At 44.2% G+C, this 15,802-nt stretch overlaps 1 protein-coding gene across 1 annotated transcript in view; it reads left to right on the top strand.

The window, feature by feature from the left end:
- Positions 1-15,802, top strand: part of ABCG2 (ATP binding cassette subfamily G member 2 (Junior blood group)) — a 113,133-nt gene that overhangs the window by 82,892 nt on the left and 14,439 nt on the right. The window contains exons 5-11 of the mRNA XM_040967295.1: positions 1,814-1,873; positions 2,595-2,709; positions 3,229-3,381; positions 6,005-6,162; positions 12,109-12,260; positions 12,485-12,589; positions 14,534-14,784. Coding sequence (XP_040823229.1) covers positions 1,814-1,873; positions 2,595-2,709; positions 3,229-3,381; positions 6,005-6,162; positions 12,109-12,260; positions 12,485-12,589; positions 14,534-14,784 — 994 coding nt within the window. The remainder of the gene's footprint in view (positions 1-1,813; positions 1,874-2,594; positions 2,710-3,228; positions 3,382-6,004; positions 6,163-12,108; positions 12,261-12,484; positions 12,590-14,533; positions 14,785-15,802) is intronic.

Genomic DNA, 15,802 nt, shown 5'->3' with positions numbered 1-15,802 from the left:
TGATGAATCTGGAGCAGGTGACCAGCCATGGTGTGCAGCCTTGGTCAGATCCATAGAGGCTAGGACCTTAGAGTTTGATATATTGGCTTGTTAAACTGTCTGCTCTATCTAGTATCCTATAAGAGTGTCTCAAATCCATGTCAGACAGTTAGAGATTGTGTTCAGTGAATGGAGTTGAAATAGTCACAGCTCCAATTGGAGCTCTTGCCCTTGCCACTGTCCGTTATTGTTTTCCTGTTATGTATGCCTTTAACACCAAATCAACCAGACTGGAGGAGCTGTGGAATTTTTTCTCTTAGAACATTCATACTTAGTTTCTAGTGAATCATTCAGGTTTGTTTGTTCTTCCAAACCTAGAAGGATTTCCTGGCAACAAAAATTACTGAATAACAGATCTAATTCCAGTTATTAAAGAAGCAGTTACCAACTAGGCAGCTATCACTAAAGAAGTATTATCAAGAGCTGTAGATAAATGCACCTTGACAGTTTGCGCAGTCATTGGCTGGCCTTTATACTACAGAATTGCAGGGGAAGGTCACCGAACGAGTAAGATTTGTATGCATCCCAGCTTGTTCCTGTTGACTGACCTCTTGTTGGCATTTGCGTGTTTCAACGTGAGGCACCTCCATTAATGAGCAAAGCAGAGGTACGCTTCACCTTAGCACACACCAGTCATTGTATAATGGTGATAGTTAAACAGGCAATAAATGTTGAGGTTTTCACTGCAGTGTGGTTGTGTGTGAACTTTACTGTTCGTGACAGTTGTGTAATCTCAGGATTGACCTCTGGTAATCACTGGGAATGAGGGAGCCTTCAGCTTTGACCTTCCATTGGGGATACACCCTCCTCTCCCTCTGAAGCACATTTGCTTGACATAACAGTTCTGCAGAAAGACTGGGCAAGGACAGTGATGTCAAGAGGACCAAGTGAACCTCTATGTCATTGTGCTGTGCGCGTGCAGTGGTGATGTCCATCCATCTCTGTTGGCCAGTTCTTTCTTCTTAACCAGTCTGCCCACTGCCTTTCAGATAAAATATAGTCTATTTGCTGGCTTCTGGAATCCCTGCACAGTCAGCATTACTGTAGAGTTTTGTGCTTCGATGCTCTATCCAAATAGTCACCATCTTCAGACTCCACTAGTGGATTCACTGTCCTCTAATGAAATGATGCCTACCAGTTTTGACTGTATCTGCACAGCTTAGCAAGAAAGACAAGGATATATTTTGAGGATGTATGTTTTGCTTTTTCATTGGACTAAGACCTTTTCTCCCCCAACCCCTTTTAGTTGAGAATTAAGTACTCTTGATATTTTCTTTGGTCCTCTGAAGTGCTTTGTTCTCACCTTTGGGTTTCTATTTAACATGTACTCTTTTTTTTTTTAATGATTGTTAGACTTTAGTGGTGCAAGCACTGCTACCAATACTCTATAAATCAGTGATAAATTAGTTACAGAACTTAACTAAGCCGCAAGTGAAGTGACCTGAAGCTCTTGATTGTGACGTATTGCTCAGAAGCTGTGATGTCCTTGACCGTATATCAGGAGGGATAAATGCAACAGAGAGGCCTCATAAGATTGTTACTTTTTCATAGAATAACTGCAAGGTGTTTGGAGAGACCAGAGCCAATTTTCTTGCTGTGACTGACAAATTTTGTATACTAGACTTCTATTAAACAACATTTATTTTTCTTTAAGAGTTGGTTGTGTTTTTTTCCTGTGATCTCATCTGCCATTGAATGTATTCAGTCCTGACACTAAATTCACAGAATACAGCTGAAAGTGGAAGAGTAAATTAGTGTTTTCTTGTGTTTGCAGTGGGATCATGAAACCTGGCCTCAATGCCATCCTGGGACCCACAGGTGGAGGCAAATCTTCGTGAGTATAACGGAGTACTAACAAGTGTCTACTGTGCACCTGGGGTGTGCTTTCTGAACTCATTTTTTCAGGTGGAGGGGTTTGTTGACCATTTTCTGGGTATTCTCAGGTGTGAGGTGCTGTGTACACCATGCATGTGGTTCTGTCCCAAGGAATGGAAGAAGTCTTCCTAAAACAACCTTACTAATGGGACATGATAAGTTGATTGGTATAGAGTGGTTGACCATATTAAGAGCTCATAAGATGGGAGAGAAAGACCAAGGAGTGAGGAGGGATACTATTAATAGTGGGAAGATGGAGCAGAAGGCATGACTGAAGGCATGCACCTCAGATAAAGGAATGCATTACCTTTGTAGGGACCAACAAGGCCAGACAGCTGGGTGGGAGTGGAGGTGGCCGTTGGGGAGTTCTGTGTTGGATCAGTTGGTGGTATCTTATTTTTGTGTTTTAGGCCATTATTTTAACATATCATGAAAAAAAGAAAGCTGATAGTTTAAATATATGAGTAGAGTTGACTGAACAGTTTAGGGGTTGGAGGTGCCAACAACCTCTATGCAGTTGAAACACTATGTATAACTTTTAACTCTGTAGTAGCAACAAGAAGTAGCAGTGAATCAATCATGGTAGTTTTTTTCTAACTTGAGCAGAATTTGGATTCAGGGTTTGGGATGTGACCTGCTTTGTAGAGGAAAAGTCCCCTAATATCTGTATCATTTTATAGGTTGTTAGATGTCTTGGCCGCCAGGAAAGATCCCCATGGATTGACTGGAGATGTTTTGATAAACGGAGCCCCTCAGCCTGCCAATTTCAAGTGTAATTCAGGTTATGTGGTGCAAGTAAGTGTTCCTGGTTTTGCATTGCTCTATGGACAAGCATCTTGGCTGCCAGTTAAGTATGCATCCGGTTGATTGTAAGCGTGCTCAGATACACCAGTTTTTCATAATCTTCTGTAAGCTGAAAGGGGGTATTCCATGAAGAGGTCCTGGGATGTGTAACCCTTGGCAGGGCAGGGATGTTAGTGCTAGTCGTCAGGCACTTCCTGCAGGGTAACACAGTTGTCCTCTTTGGCCCTTCCCTCCACCCTTTCTCTTCCTCCAGGTTAGGAAGAACTTCTGTCAGTGCCTTACACAGGACAGCCTGGAGATGTCTCCTGCGATCATGGTGCTAACCTGTGGTCAGGCATAGAGGCAATTTCCTCAGGATCTGTCACTGTCTATGCCATTATCACTGCATTTTGGGACAGGAAAAGGACTTGACCTTTGGGCTGTTAATTTAGTGGGTTAGTCACATTAGCAAAGGGTGCTGATCTCAGAAAAAACTCAATATGTCTCTTTCAAATGCCATTTTCTCTGAAGGATGATGTTGTGATGGGCACTTTGACAGTGAGAGAAAACTTACAGTTCTCGGCAGCGCTTCGGCTTCCAATGACCATGCCGAATCATGAGAAGAATGAACGGATCAACAAGGTCATTCGAGAGTTAGGTCTGGAAAAAGTGGCAGATTCCAAGGTAATGTGAAGAATTGCAAGGTGATGTGAAGAATTACTTGTTGTTGTTGCCAGCATGTTGGATCTCCCTCTGTGTGGCAACAAGACTCTGATTTAAGGGTTCCTGCAGTATGTGCGGTCAAGAGTGGCTCAACAGTGGCTAGTTCAGTATTGGGGAGGTGGGCATGACCCAGACAGAAATCATATGGGAGTGGAGCATGGCCCATTTTGGGAAGTGTTTCTGCACATGGCCTGTGGTGTGTGCCGTCTGCCCTCCGTGGGGAAGTCGGGCTGCTGGGAGCTTTGCATTGACTCTCCTCCCTCTATGTTCCCCTCTATGTTCCTCTCCCTGCCTCCAGCTGTTCTCTCCCCTTCTTCCTCCGGGAACTAAGTTCCATGGCTTTTTGAAAGTATCCTTCTGGAATTGATCCTTGGCAGGAATCTTGGGATTCTTGCTCTGAATATTTTAATGTGGTTGTAGTTGGCTTCCAAAATAAAATTTGGTCAAATCAGGATTTACATCTCATCTTCGTTAACATTCAAGTTATTTTAATTTTTTCCTCAATTTTAATGTTTTCTTCTCCAAATTATCCCCTCCTTCGTTTGCTTTCTTCTTATAATGTGTATTTTAGGGACTGTTATATACTGAATTGTCTTTTAGATCCAAGACTCATAGTTATGGGCAAGATTTTGAGTGAGTTTTGCAGGATTAAGAAGAAAAAACAAGTTGAATCTGTGACCTATATATTTGATTAGTAGGTATGGAATTGTTACTGAAAATTCATTTGAAACTGGGTGAAAATGAGATTTTTAATTGATTTTGCTTTTTCTAAAATTTAAGAGCAGAGACAGGTGTTGTTAGTGGTAGATTAATATATTGGTTGGTAGATGATAGATAAATAGATAGATGGATAAACAGGCAGATAAAACAAAGAAATAGAAAAGTAGTTTCCATTCACTAGTGCTGAGTCAGGCTGAAGCCAGTAACTTAAGTTAAGTTACAGGAACCATCACCTGTGCCTACCAGGGCCTGCCTTAGAAAGATGGCATCAGGAACCAGAGGTGGGAATCTCATCCAGGCAGGCAGTTTGATGTGGGATGTCGGCATCCTCACTGCTAGACTGAGTACCTGCTCCATTAAAATAATCCCATTTGATTTCAGTTGGGAAAGGGAGTATGGAGAACAAGAGATGTGAGGTTTTGGAGGGATGTGACTGTCGCCTAATCCCTGTGGGTTCCCGTGTTTAACAACAGTGAAGCACAGGATGCTTGACTGGCCACTGCTTCTTCTGACACTGGCCATCTGTTTTGCTGGGTTGTGTCTGGAAGAATAGCCAAGAGAGGCCACCATATCTGACTTATTTTTGTTTTCTGATTTATTCATTTGAATTTTATTTGGAAGGAGGGGAGACAGAGAGAAAGGAGCTTCTTCCCTCTGATTCAACCCCTGAATGCCTGCAATGCTTAGGGCTGAGCCAAGCCCAGGTCAGGAGCCTGAGTCAGTTCAGGTCTCTCACATAGGTTGCAGGGACCCAAGTACTTAAACTGTCACCTGCTGCTTCCCAGGATGCGGAGGAACCAAGCCTTGAACCAGCCACTCTACTATGGGATGTGGACTTCTAAGTCGTAGCTTAACTGTGATACCAGATGGCTCTCCCTGTCTCTGGAGACTCTTTTTTTTTTTAAGATTTATTTTTATTATTTTTTCATTGGAAAGGCGGATATACACAGAGGAGAGACAGAGAGGAAGATCTTCCGTCCAATGATTAACTCCCCAAGTGAGCACAACGGCCGATGCTATGCCAATCCAGAGCCAGGAGCCTCTTCTGGGTCTCCCAAGCGGGTGCAGGGTCCCAAAGCTTTGGCCCATCCTTGACTGCTTTCCCAGGCCACAGGCAGGGAGCTGGATGGGAAGCGGGGCTGCTGGGATAGAACTGGCGCCCATATGGGATCCCAGGCGTGCAAGGCGAGGACCTTAACCACTTGCGCCACCGCGCCGGGCCCTCTGGAGACTCTTAATATGAACATTTTTTTTGCTTCTTGCCTCTCCAAAGTCTTCCTCTGCTCTTCACCCCATAGTGACATCATCTGGATGAAACCCTGGAAACCATTGCCCTATAGGCTATCCTGCCTTCTGGATTTGCTGAAGTAGTGAACCAGGGAGGAAAAGCATGGACAGGGTCAGCTGGGAAGCCATGGCGTACAGAGTGGGCTCCCCTGGCTGCTGATCTACTCTCCCATGCTTTATCCATTTGGTAACTGTTAATGGCAAGGGGTGACTGTTAGAAGACTAATGTGTTCTTCTAGCAGCTTTCTTCTTTCCCATCTCCTATCCCTGTCTCTTCTTGTAGACTACAATTCCACTGTTAGTACCCCATGTTAGCATTCTACCTTCCTGGTTTTAATCGAGTGAACTTGACAAGGAACATCACAAACTGTCGAAGGTGGACTTTATCAGCGGCCCTGACCTAGGCCTTGGTGTATATACAAGAGATACCTGCTTATCTCAGGTGTCATGGTTTGCTGATCCTGTTGATTGAGGACAGTGCAATAAAGCACCTCTGAAGGGGTGGCAGCATTAGGAGGTCCCCATGATGGTGACTTTGGTGGTTTTGGTTGATGATTGCAATAAATTTGTGTTTTAGGTCGGAACTCAGTTTATCCGTGGTGTATCTGGAGGGGAAAGGAAAAGGACCAGCATAGGAATGGAGCTCATTACGGATCCTTCCATCTTGTTCCTGGATGAGCCCACCACGGGCTTAGACTCGAGCACAGCAAATGCTGTCCTCTTACTCCTGAAAAGGTAAATGCTGTGACAACACTGCTCTTTTTTTAGTGGTAAAATTTATTTTATTCATTTGAGAAGTAGTGTGAAAGAGAGAAACAGAGAGAGCTCTTCCATGTCTTTTGGTTCACTCCACAAATGGCCATAGCAGAGCTGGCAGGCCAAAGCCAGGAACCTGGAATTGCATCTAGATCTTCCATGCTAATGCATGGTCCTGAACACAAGGGCTGTGTTCTGCTGCTCTCCCAGGAGCATTAGCAGGGAGCTGGATGGGAAGTGGAGCAGCTGGACCTTGAACTGGTGCCCATATAAGATGCCAGTGTTGTGGGTGGTGGCTTTACTTGTTACACCAGAACTCTGGACTCAGAAGTTAACTTTTCTCCAGCTTTGGAGGCCAGAAGTCTGAGCTCAAGGAGTTGGCAGGATAGTGTAAGCTGAGGTCTCTCCTTTTTTCATACATGGCTGTCTTCTTGTGTCGTCATCGCCTCTTTCCTTTGTGTTTCTGTGATCTGGTCTGTTCTTAAAAAGACACCTGTCACAATAGATGAGAACCTGTCCAGTGACCTTGCCGTACTGTAATTCTCTGTACTGTCTCCAGATACAGTCACATTCTGAAATAGTAGAGGTTAGGAGTTTGACATAAATTTTAAGGTTTATTTTATTTTATTTGGAAGAATTATGGAGATAGGGAGAGAAAGAAAAAAAAAGAGAGAGAGAGAGAGAGAGATTTTTCATCCACTGGTTTATTCTCCAGATGACCATCATGGCCATTGCTGGGCCAGGTCTAAGCCAGGAGCCGAGAAGCTTGCTTTATCCATGTCTTCTATTTGGGTGGCAGGGATGAAAACACATGGGCCATCTTCTTCTGTGTTTTCCAGGCCATTAACTGGGATCTGAAGTAGAGTAGCTGGGACACAAACAGGCACTCATGTGGGATGCTGGCATTGCAGATGGAAACTCGACCCACCATGCCACAACACCAGCCCCTTAACTTCAGTTTGGGGGAGGAAAATCTTCAACCTCTTACAGTTGGAGCAGGGTGATGTGTGTTACCAGAAATGCCCAGTGGGTTCTTTCCTCAGCTTAGTATAGAAATAAAAAGCCGGGAATCTGTTGCAAACAGAAAAGTTTATTTGCGAAGGGACCAGGGAGCAGGGAAGGGAAGGGAAGGAAAGGGAAGCACCTCCGGAAGAGAAGCCGGGAGGTGGGGTGCTCTCGAAAGAGGAGGGAGAGAGAGACACCAAAGGTTTGAGGAAGGGTCTAGGGGTTTTAAGCCTTCCTTGACCCCTCCTTGTTGGGCGGGGAACCTATAGGTGAGATGTTCCCCATTGGTGATCTCTTGATTAATTAGGAAATGGGTGGACAATGCTGGTGCCACCCACCTGAAGGTGTGGCCAAGACCTCAGAGGACCTGGATGGTCTCAATGTGAAATGAATTTGAAATGGTGATAGATTGTAGAGGCCTCAGAACCACTGTGAGAACTGTGGTTTTTACTGAATCAATGATGGGGAGTGATAGCTGCAGAGAGAAAACGGTGCCACTGAGTAACAGGACCAGTCAGGAGAATGGTAGTAGTGAAGTGGAGACAGATGGGTGGATCCTGGATCTGCTCAAAGGTGGAACCAGCAGGATTAGCTCATGATTAGACTAGGGGTGTGGTTATTAAGAGAAAGAATCCTGTGATTTGGGGCCTGTGATGGGTGATGTGGCACAGTTTGCACTTGGAATGCTGTTCAAGTCCTGGTTAGCCTGCTCATGTGTCTGGAAAGGCAGTAGAAGATGGCTCAAGTGCTTGCCGCTGCCATCCACATGCGAGACCCAGATGGATCTCTTGGCTCTTGGCTCGGGCCTGGCTCATCTCCAGCTGTTGTGGCCATCTGGGAGTGAACCAGTGGGAAGAAGGCTCTGTTTCTCTCTTAAAAAAAAGATCTCAAAGAAAATTTTGGACCTGAAAAAGTACATGAAGTTAAAAAAAAAAAGTGGCATTTCTTTTGTCAAAGAAGAGTGTGGGAGGGACATGTCAACAAAAGAAATTTCATAAATTTTGGACATTTTCTTTAAACTAATATATATTTTACAATATATCTCTATCTCTATCTCTATCTCTATCTCTAGCTCTATCTCTATCTCTAGCTCTAGCTCTAGCTCTAGCTCTAGCTCTATAAGCCACAGAGAGAGAGAGAGATCTTCTAATTGCTAGTTCACCTCCCCCAAATGGTTGCACCAGCTGGGACAGGGCCAGGCTGAAACCTGGCTTCATCTAGGTCTCCCATATGTGTGCAGGGGCCGAAACACTTGGCCCATCCTCCGCTGCTCTCCCATTACACTAGCAGGAAGCTGGAACAAAAGTACAGCAGCCAGGACTGAAATTGGCATTCATATGGGATACTGACGCTGCCTAACCTAAAGTATCAGAGCACCAGTTCCTACAATTAATAAATAATTTCAGTTTTGTGTGGAAAAACTATTAATAGTTCAAGCAAAATCCCGTGTCTCTTTATTCCCTTCTGTTCATGTGACTACATATGCTCCTGTAACTCCCTTCACGTCATTTTTCCTAACGTCATGACCTTGTTGCCCCCTGAATGTTCCACTGTGTAGCTCCCAAAGATCAAGGATTCACCACCCACAGACCTTGTGACCACAAGGGAGCCCTGCCAGCTTCACCTCCATCTGGTCTGGCTGCTGTCCTCCCACTTCCTGTCTTGCTTTTGTGCCCTGGGAACCCTACCAGAACCACATCTTTTATACTTTTTTATTTCTTCTTTTAAACTTTAAAAAAAAAATTATTTGAGAGAGAGAGAATAAATGAGTCTCAGTCTCCCTCCACTCCTCCAGTGCCCATATTGACTCCTCTCGGCTGGGACTGAAGCAGGAATCAGAAATTCCATCCAGGTCTCCCACAGGAGTGGCAGGAACCTGAGGACTTGATCCACTTTGTAACTGGTGATTGTTTTGTGGGGAGATAATTGGCTGTCACATCCTGATTCTATTCTAAATGAAATCTTTGCCTGTCGGCTTTTAGCCCACACTCTAACACCTGCCTGTGTCAATTGCTATTGTGATGGTCACCCAACATGGTCAGAGTTTAGGGGTAGGTTTCTCTCCCTCCCTACTTATCTGCTCAGGTTTCTGTGTAAATCAAGCAATTCTAACCCTTACATTCTTAACCATGTTGATGGTCACATTAACCCTAATTTGGCTGATGGAAGTCCCTTCAGTGTGGCTATTGTGTCCTTTTTACATGTTCCTAGTTATTCTTGAAGACTTTCTTTACTTTGTAATCAGTGTGTTATGGCCCAGGCTCCTCTTGCATTTGTCTTGTGTCCACTGTTTCTTCTAGGATTCCCAGATAAGGTGGTTGGGTGGGTTCCTTACAACTGACATGTCCCTGCTTTCAAATCCTTTGACCAGACAGATTTAGGAAATAGATTTGTGTGTGTGTGTGTGTGTGTGTGTGTGTGTGTAAACTATATTTTTATATTTTATTTGGAAATACATATTGAATGTAAGTGTCATATGTTTATAACCATATTTGTGAATAGAAAGATATATAAACATAACATCCATAATTATTGCTGAGTCTGTTGGCACATATACATTAAAAAGCTCACAAACTCAATAATGTTTCTAATTTTGGTCTAATACTTGAGTGTTATTTTCAGCCTTTACCCTTTCCATGTGTGTCAGTGACTTCTCAGACAGTGGGAAACTTGGTTGCCGTCATCTCAATATATTTACCCACTTGCATAGGCAGCTTACTTCATTGTTCAGTGTAACCTCTGTCGCTACTTTTGCAACCTATTGTGTCATTTTTAAAGCGGTCAGAGGGATGGGTGTTCACCTTTTGATTGAAGATGCCCACATCCCATATTCTGAGGGACTAAGTTTAAATTATGGGTCTGCGGTGGCTTTTGGATGGCGGCTTCCTTTTCATGGACATCCTGGAATGTGACAGTGTGGGCTGAAGTAGTTGGGTCCCTGCCACTCATACTCTCATGGGAGACCTGACTGGAATTCCTGGCTCCTGGCTTTATCCTGGCTCAGCCTTGGCTGTAGCTAGCATTTAGAGGAATGAACCAGTGAGAGTTCTGTCTGACACTGTTCCTTCCTCACTGCTCGATATGCAGTCTTCCTGTGACTTCCCCTCCTTGTGCTCGCTTCTTATAGTTGCATGTCAGTTGCACACAGCATTGAGGATGCAGAACATTGGGTCTGGAGTTCAGGTTTAGGTGGAGAATATGTGCATGCTATCTTTGTTGTCTGTGATGGTGGTGACTGTTAGGGGAGAGTTGATTCGGACAACTTTACCTAGCCTCTGTGTGTTTGGGGCTCAGCACACACCCATCCAAAAAAACAAAAACAAACAAAAACAAACAAACAAATGCTGCAGGGCTCTGGTTCAGCCCTCAGCCACTGGTGTGCTCCTAATGTCAGGAGTGTCTGGGGCTTGGTAAAACATGGCTTCTTCATTGTGTCTGGAACTGTATCATAAAGTTAAAAAAAAATAAAACAGCTTCTGTTTCTCTAGGCCTGAGGTCAGAGATTCTAACAGTTGCTGCTGGACACATGCTGTTGGTCCTGAGGACACAGTTTGGGTAGCAGGGCTGTCCCGCAGTTCCCCTGGCTGGCGTTCTGTCCTTCCACAGCCTCTACTTGTGTTTGAATGAAGGCTTTCATTGTGGACTTTTTGTCACAATATTTTTGATTGACTTCTTTACCCACCATGAGCATACCCCCCCCCGACACCAACACAAATACACATACACATATTCATACAGAAATATACTCATAACTCACATGATTCTATACACACATGGATGTACCCATACACATAAGCCCAACCATTCCCCAACATATACACATAGACACAAATATACACAAAACACTCCTGCTCACATACACATGTTCACACCCATGCACACGCATGCCCCTGGCTCTGCCACACTGAGCTTCCGCCAGTTGGCTGAATCAGCCTTTCTGTTTCACACTGTGCTCCCTTGTTCCTCCACTTTTAGTGCATTTTTTCTTCTCTGCTCACTCCTGCTAGGCCTCTGGTTACTCTACTGAGACCGTCCTCAGCCTGGTCCTAAGTTCTCTTCTTGCTGACCTGGCATAGTCCACACTGTAGTCCACATGGAGTTGAAACGCTTGGTATCCTGGGCTGATCCTCTTGGAGGCAGGATACATGTGGGCACCCTGATAGCCTATGGTAGATGATTCAGACTATTCTTCTTGAAGAGATTCTTCCATAAAACACTGTAATGCTTATAAACAGTGGTTTTGGCCTTTGTCTCTTGCGAGTGACAACTGTGCTGAAAAAGTAGCTCAGCACTGCTGCTTGCACCGAAATGGATCTAGTCTTGTGTCTCGCTAACTGAAACTCCTTGTCCTGTTGTTTGACCCTGTAAATCTGATCTGTGGGGCCGATGATGGGTATAGCAGGGAGAACTGCCACCTACAATGCTGGCATTCCATATGGGCAACAGTTCATGTCATAGCTGCTCCACTTGTATCAAGCTTCTTATTAATGACCTAGGAAAAGCAATGGATAGTAGCCTGGGTGTTTGGACCCCTCCTGCCCACATAGGAGACCTAGAAGAAGCTCTTGTCTCCTAGCTTTGGCCTGGTCCAGCCATGGCACTTGGGGCCGTCTGGGGAGTGAGCCAGCAGATGGGATCTTTCTCTCTCTTTTCCTTTCTCTTTCTCTCCCTCCCTTTCTTTTCTCTCCAAGTCTCATTTTTAAAGTAAATAAGTAAATATTTAAAAAGAAGTCTTACTGCCCCCCTTCATCTTTCTGAATAATAACATTGAAGTTAGGCTTCCCACCCATCAGGTGTGTAAGAGAAGTTAGGAAAAATTCAAAAGGAACTAGTCAGATATTCTCAAGGCAGGACTAAATGATGTTACCACAAAGTGCAAGGTTCAGCTATTGAAGGACTTGTTCTTCTCTTTTCACTTAGGATGTCTAAGCAGGGGCGCACCATCATCTTCTCTATCCATCAGCCTCGGTATTCCATCTTCAAGTTGTTTGATAGCCTCACCTTATTGGCCTCAGGAAAGCTGATGTTCCATGGACCAGCTCAGGAGGCCTTGGAGTACTTCTCATCTGCTGGTATGATTGATACTGCCATGCGGGAAGCTCCTGCATTCCCGCGATCCTGAAGGAGAACAAGCAGGGTTGCGAGGAGTGCTGTTTGGGCTGGGGTAGATGGAGCACGAGGTCCAGTTCGCCTGGCCATCTTTGGTCAGTTTGTGCTCACTAGACTCATTCTTTGTTGCTCAGGTTGCCTCTTTTCCAAGATCATCTTCATGTTCTGGGATTGCCTTCTTCTGTAGGTTACCAGTGTGAGCCCTATAACAATCCTGCTGACTTCTTCTTGGATGTGATTAATGGAGACTCCACTGCTGTGGTGTTAAATAGAGAGGAAGAGGGCAGGGAAGGTAAGTGAAGTTAACAGATTTTTACCTTGAATTGACTGAACTTGAAAGCAATGAATATGCTAAGATGAATACCACTATTATGCAGCCTGGAGGAACCAGCATTAGCCTAGTGGTTATTAGGGCTGGGTTTGCTGTCTGCCTCCAGCCTCCAATCCCAGTGTCCCATGAATGCAGATGCTGGGAGACATCGGGGATGGCACAAGTCACTGGGTCCTTCCCACCAGGTGCGAGACCTGGACTGGATTTCTGGCTTTGGTCCAGCTCTGGTTCTTGTGATCATTTGAGAAGTAGACTGGTGGATGGGAACCTGCTCTCTCTTGCTCCCTCTCAAGAAAAAAAAAAAAGATTAAAATGTCAGTTTATGTTAATGAAATATCCTGATGCCAGTTAACACATAAGTTAACTTATTTTAACTTACATTTTTTGATTTAATTTTTTAGGGTTATTTTTGTTTGTTTTTTAATAAATTTTATTTTTGAAATGATTACATGGCTGATCAGGGTGGGAATGCTCGAGATTTAGGGAAAATTGGGTTAATTCATTGCTTCCAAATTTGCTGTTTCTTCTTGTTCCTGGGGGAAGGGGAGAAGCAAAGGGTGAAACCACTCCTGACTTTCCACACGTCCCAGTACCCAGTGATGAGGAATCACCACCTCATATCAACCCAGAGTCTCAATGTGTACCTATTCCGAGGGTTCTGTCCAGGTGGTTTGGATAGTTCTGAAATGCTCCAATTTCACCGATCTGAGGATGATGTCACCCTCCCAATGTCCATTGGGTCCATTCATTGAAATTTTTTGCTGCCATCATTTGTTTGGGGTCGTTGCCCATTTAGTTCTGTCTCTTCTGCTACAACACCAAATGTACTGCCACATTCTTATTTTTGTTTGTTTGAAAGGCAGAGTTTCAGAGAGAAGGAGAGACTGAGAGGGAGAGAGATCTTACATCTGCTGATTCCGCAAATGGCTATAGCCATCAGAGCTGGGCCATTCTGTAGCTAGGAATCACAAACTTCCTCTGGGTCTCCCAGCGGGTGCAGGGGCCCAAGAATTTGGACTGTTCTCTGCTGCTTTCCCAGGTAATAAGCAGGAGCAGGATCAGAAATGGAACAGTCAGCACACATCTGGAGCCCAAATGGGATGCTGATGCTGCAAGCTGAGGCTTAGTTTTACAACGCCACAATGCCAGCTACGAGTTTAATTATCACATGAACATTAATATTAGGTCAGTTCTAAGGGGAGAGGCAGTTAGGAATCCTCACTGTTATACGGTGTGTAAAAAAAAGAAATTTGGCACTTGATGGATTTGTACATAGTAGACAGGGAGGACTAGATGTTTATATTAAGAATTACATCTCTGGGGTAAGCTTTTGGCATTGGGGTTAAGAAGCTTCCTGAGATACCTCAACCCTTATGGGAGCATGTGTGCTCAACTCCCAGCTCTGCTTGCATTTCCAGCTTCCTGGTTATGCACACCCCCGGAGGGAGCAGGTGATGGTTCCTGTAGCTAGGCCCCTGCTGCCTAGGTGGTAATCTTGTGTCAATTTCTGGACTCTTTAGCTGCTGCTTAGCTCAGTCCTGACTGTTGAGGTGGAAAAGAAGCAGCTGGGAGATCTTGCTCCCTCATTCTGCCTTTCAGATAAGTGAAAGTGAATTTTAAACAATTAGACCAAGAATTGTATTTCTGTATGGTAAGCCATCTGTTTTAAAAGAATGCAGTTCCAAAAATTGAAGTTAAGTTGGCTATATGCAAAAGATTGTGGCATTAGGTGAAGTAATTTGTGTTTCACTAACATGTAAAACGACAGAGCCAGGAATGTTTTCTACTCAAGCTTTAGGATTCCAGTGTTGTGAGAATCCAGGATAGGGGCCAGAGGGAAATGGGCTTCATCAGTTGTTATTTTGTTAATTATGATTCCTGTCTTTGTTTACTTTTATTCTAAAGCCAAGAAGATTGAAGAGCCTTCCAAGAGAGAGAGGCCACTCATAGATACGTTAGCCGAGTTTTACACCAACTCCTCTTTCTACAGACAAACAAAAGCGGAATTAGATCAGTTCTCATGCACTCAGAAAAAGAAGAAGAACGCCGCCTTCACAGACATCGCTTATGTCACCTCCTTCTGTCATCAGCTCAGATGGATTGCCCGGCGTTCATTCAAAAATCTGCTGGGTAATCCCCAGGCCTCCATAGCTCAGGTAACTGGATGGGCTCTTCCAGTTGTGCTGTGTGAGATACTCACATGGGGAGAGCTTGGTTTTGATAATAATCTACTTCAGACCATGTGCATGTTCTACCCATACTTTTGTTTGTTATTCTCGTACCCTTTTGGATATAGGAACGGTCCATAGAACAAGGAAAACACTTAAGTTACTTATGGCAAATTCTTTTTTTTTTAAGATTAATTATATATTAGAAAGTCAGAATTACAGAGAGATAGAGGGACATCTTCCATCTGCTGATTCATTTCCCAAATATCCAGAAGCCAGAGCTTTATCTGGTTCTTCTATAAGGATAACAGGGTCTCAGTCACATGGGCCATCATTTGCTGCTTTTCCAAGGCACGTTAGTAGGAAGCTGGATCAGAAATGGGATTTGAAGCTCTACCAAGATGGGATGCCAACATCTCAGGCAGTAGTTTCACCCAGTAGGGCACAATGCCAGGCCTGGGAAGTGGTTTTTTTGTTTTTTTAATGGTTCCTTAAACTCTAATTTAGTATTTTGGTTTCTTAGACAAGCTCTAATGGACTCTTAGTAGAAATCCCCTGCCACTCAAATGTAAAGAACTGCAGGTCACATTTGGGTTTTCTAGTAACTCTCCACTTTCATTCCCTGGATTATCCATCAAGTCCAACTCAGGTCATGTGTTAAAGTTGGATGACTGCTACAATGGTGAACAAAATGGGCAACAACTAGCATCTGCTTTTGTGGAGCTAAAGTTTTGCTGGCTCACTGAATGCACTTGCAGGTGGGATGGGCTGTCCACTGGCTGGGGATGAGCCTGCGTATAAACCACTCTTCCTTTTAGCTGACTCCCCTGACCCTGTTTTAGGGATTCTAATCTTCACCAAGTGGGAAGCAAACTTAAGTGACACAAAATCAGGCTGTTCTTTGTCAGATGAACTTTCTGGTAACTGCAGGGAGATAGTGTTCTTTCTCTCTTTTGGTTCCATGGTTCTTGTTGAGCGTTAGCCTTTGTGGTTTTACTCTTGTCCT

Source organism: Ochotona curzoniae, unplaced genomic scaffold (assembly GCF_017591425.1).
Source record: "Ochotona curzoniae isolate NIBS_2020 unplaced genomic scaffold, NIBS_Ocur_1.0 scaffold_4506, whole genome shotgun sequence".
Taxonomy (NCBI): Eukaryota; Metazoa; Chordata; class Mammalia; order Lagomorpha; family Ochotonidae; genus Ochotona; species Ochotona curzoniae.
Note: the sequence above shows the minus strand (reverse complement) of the source record. Positions and strands in the feature narration are given on the sequence as shown.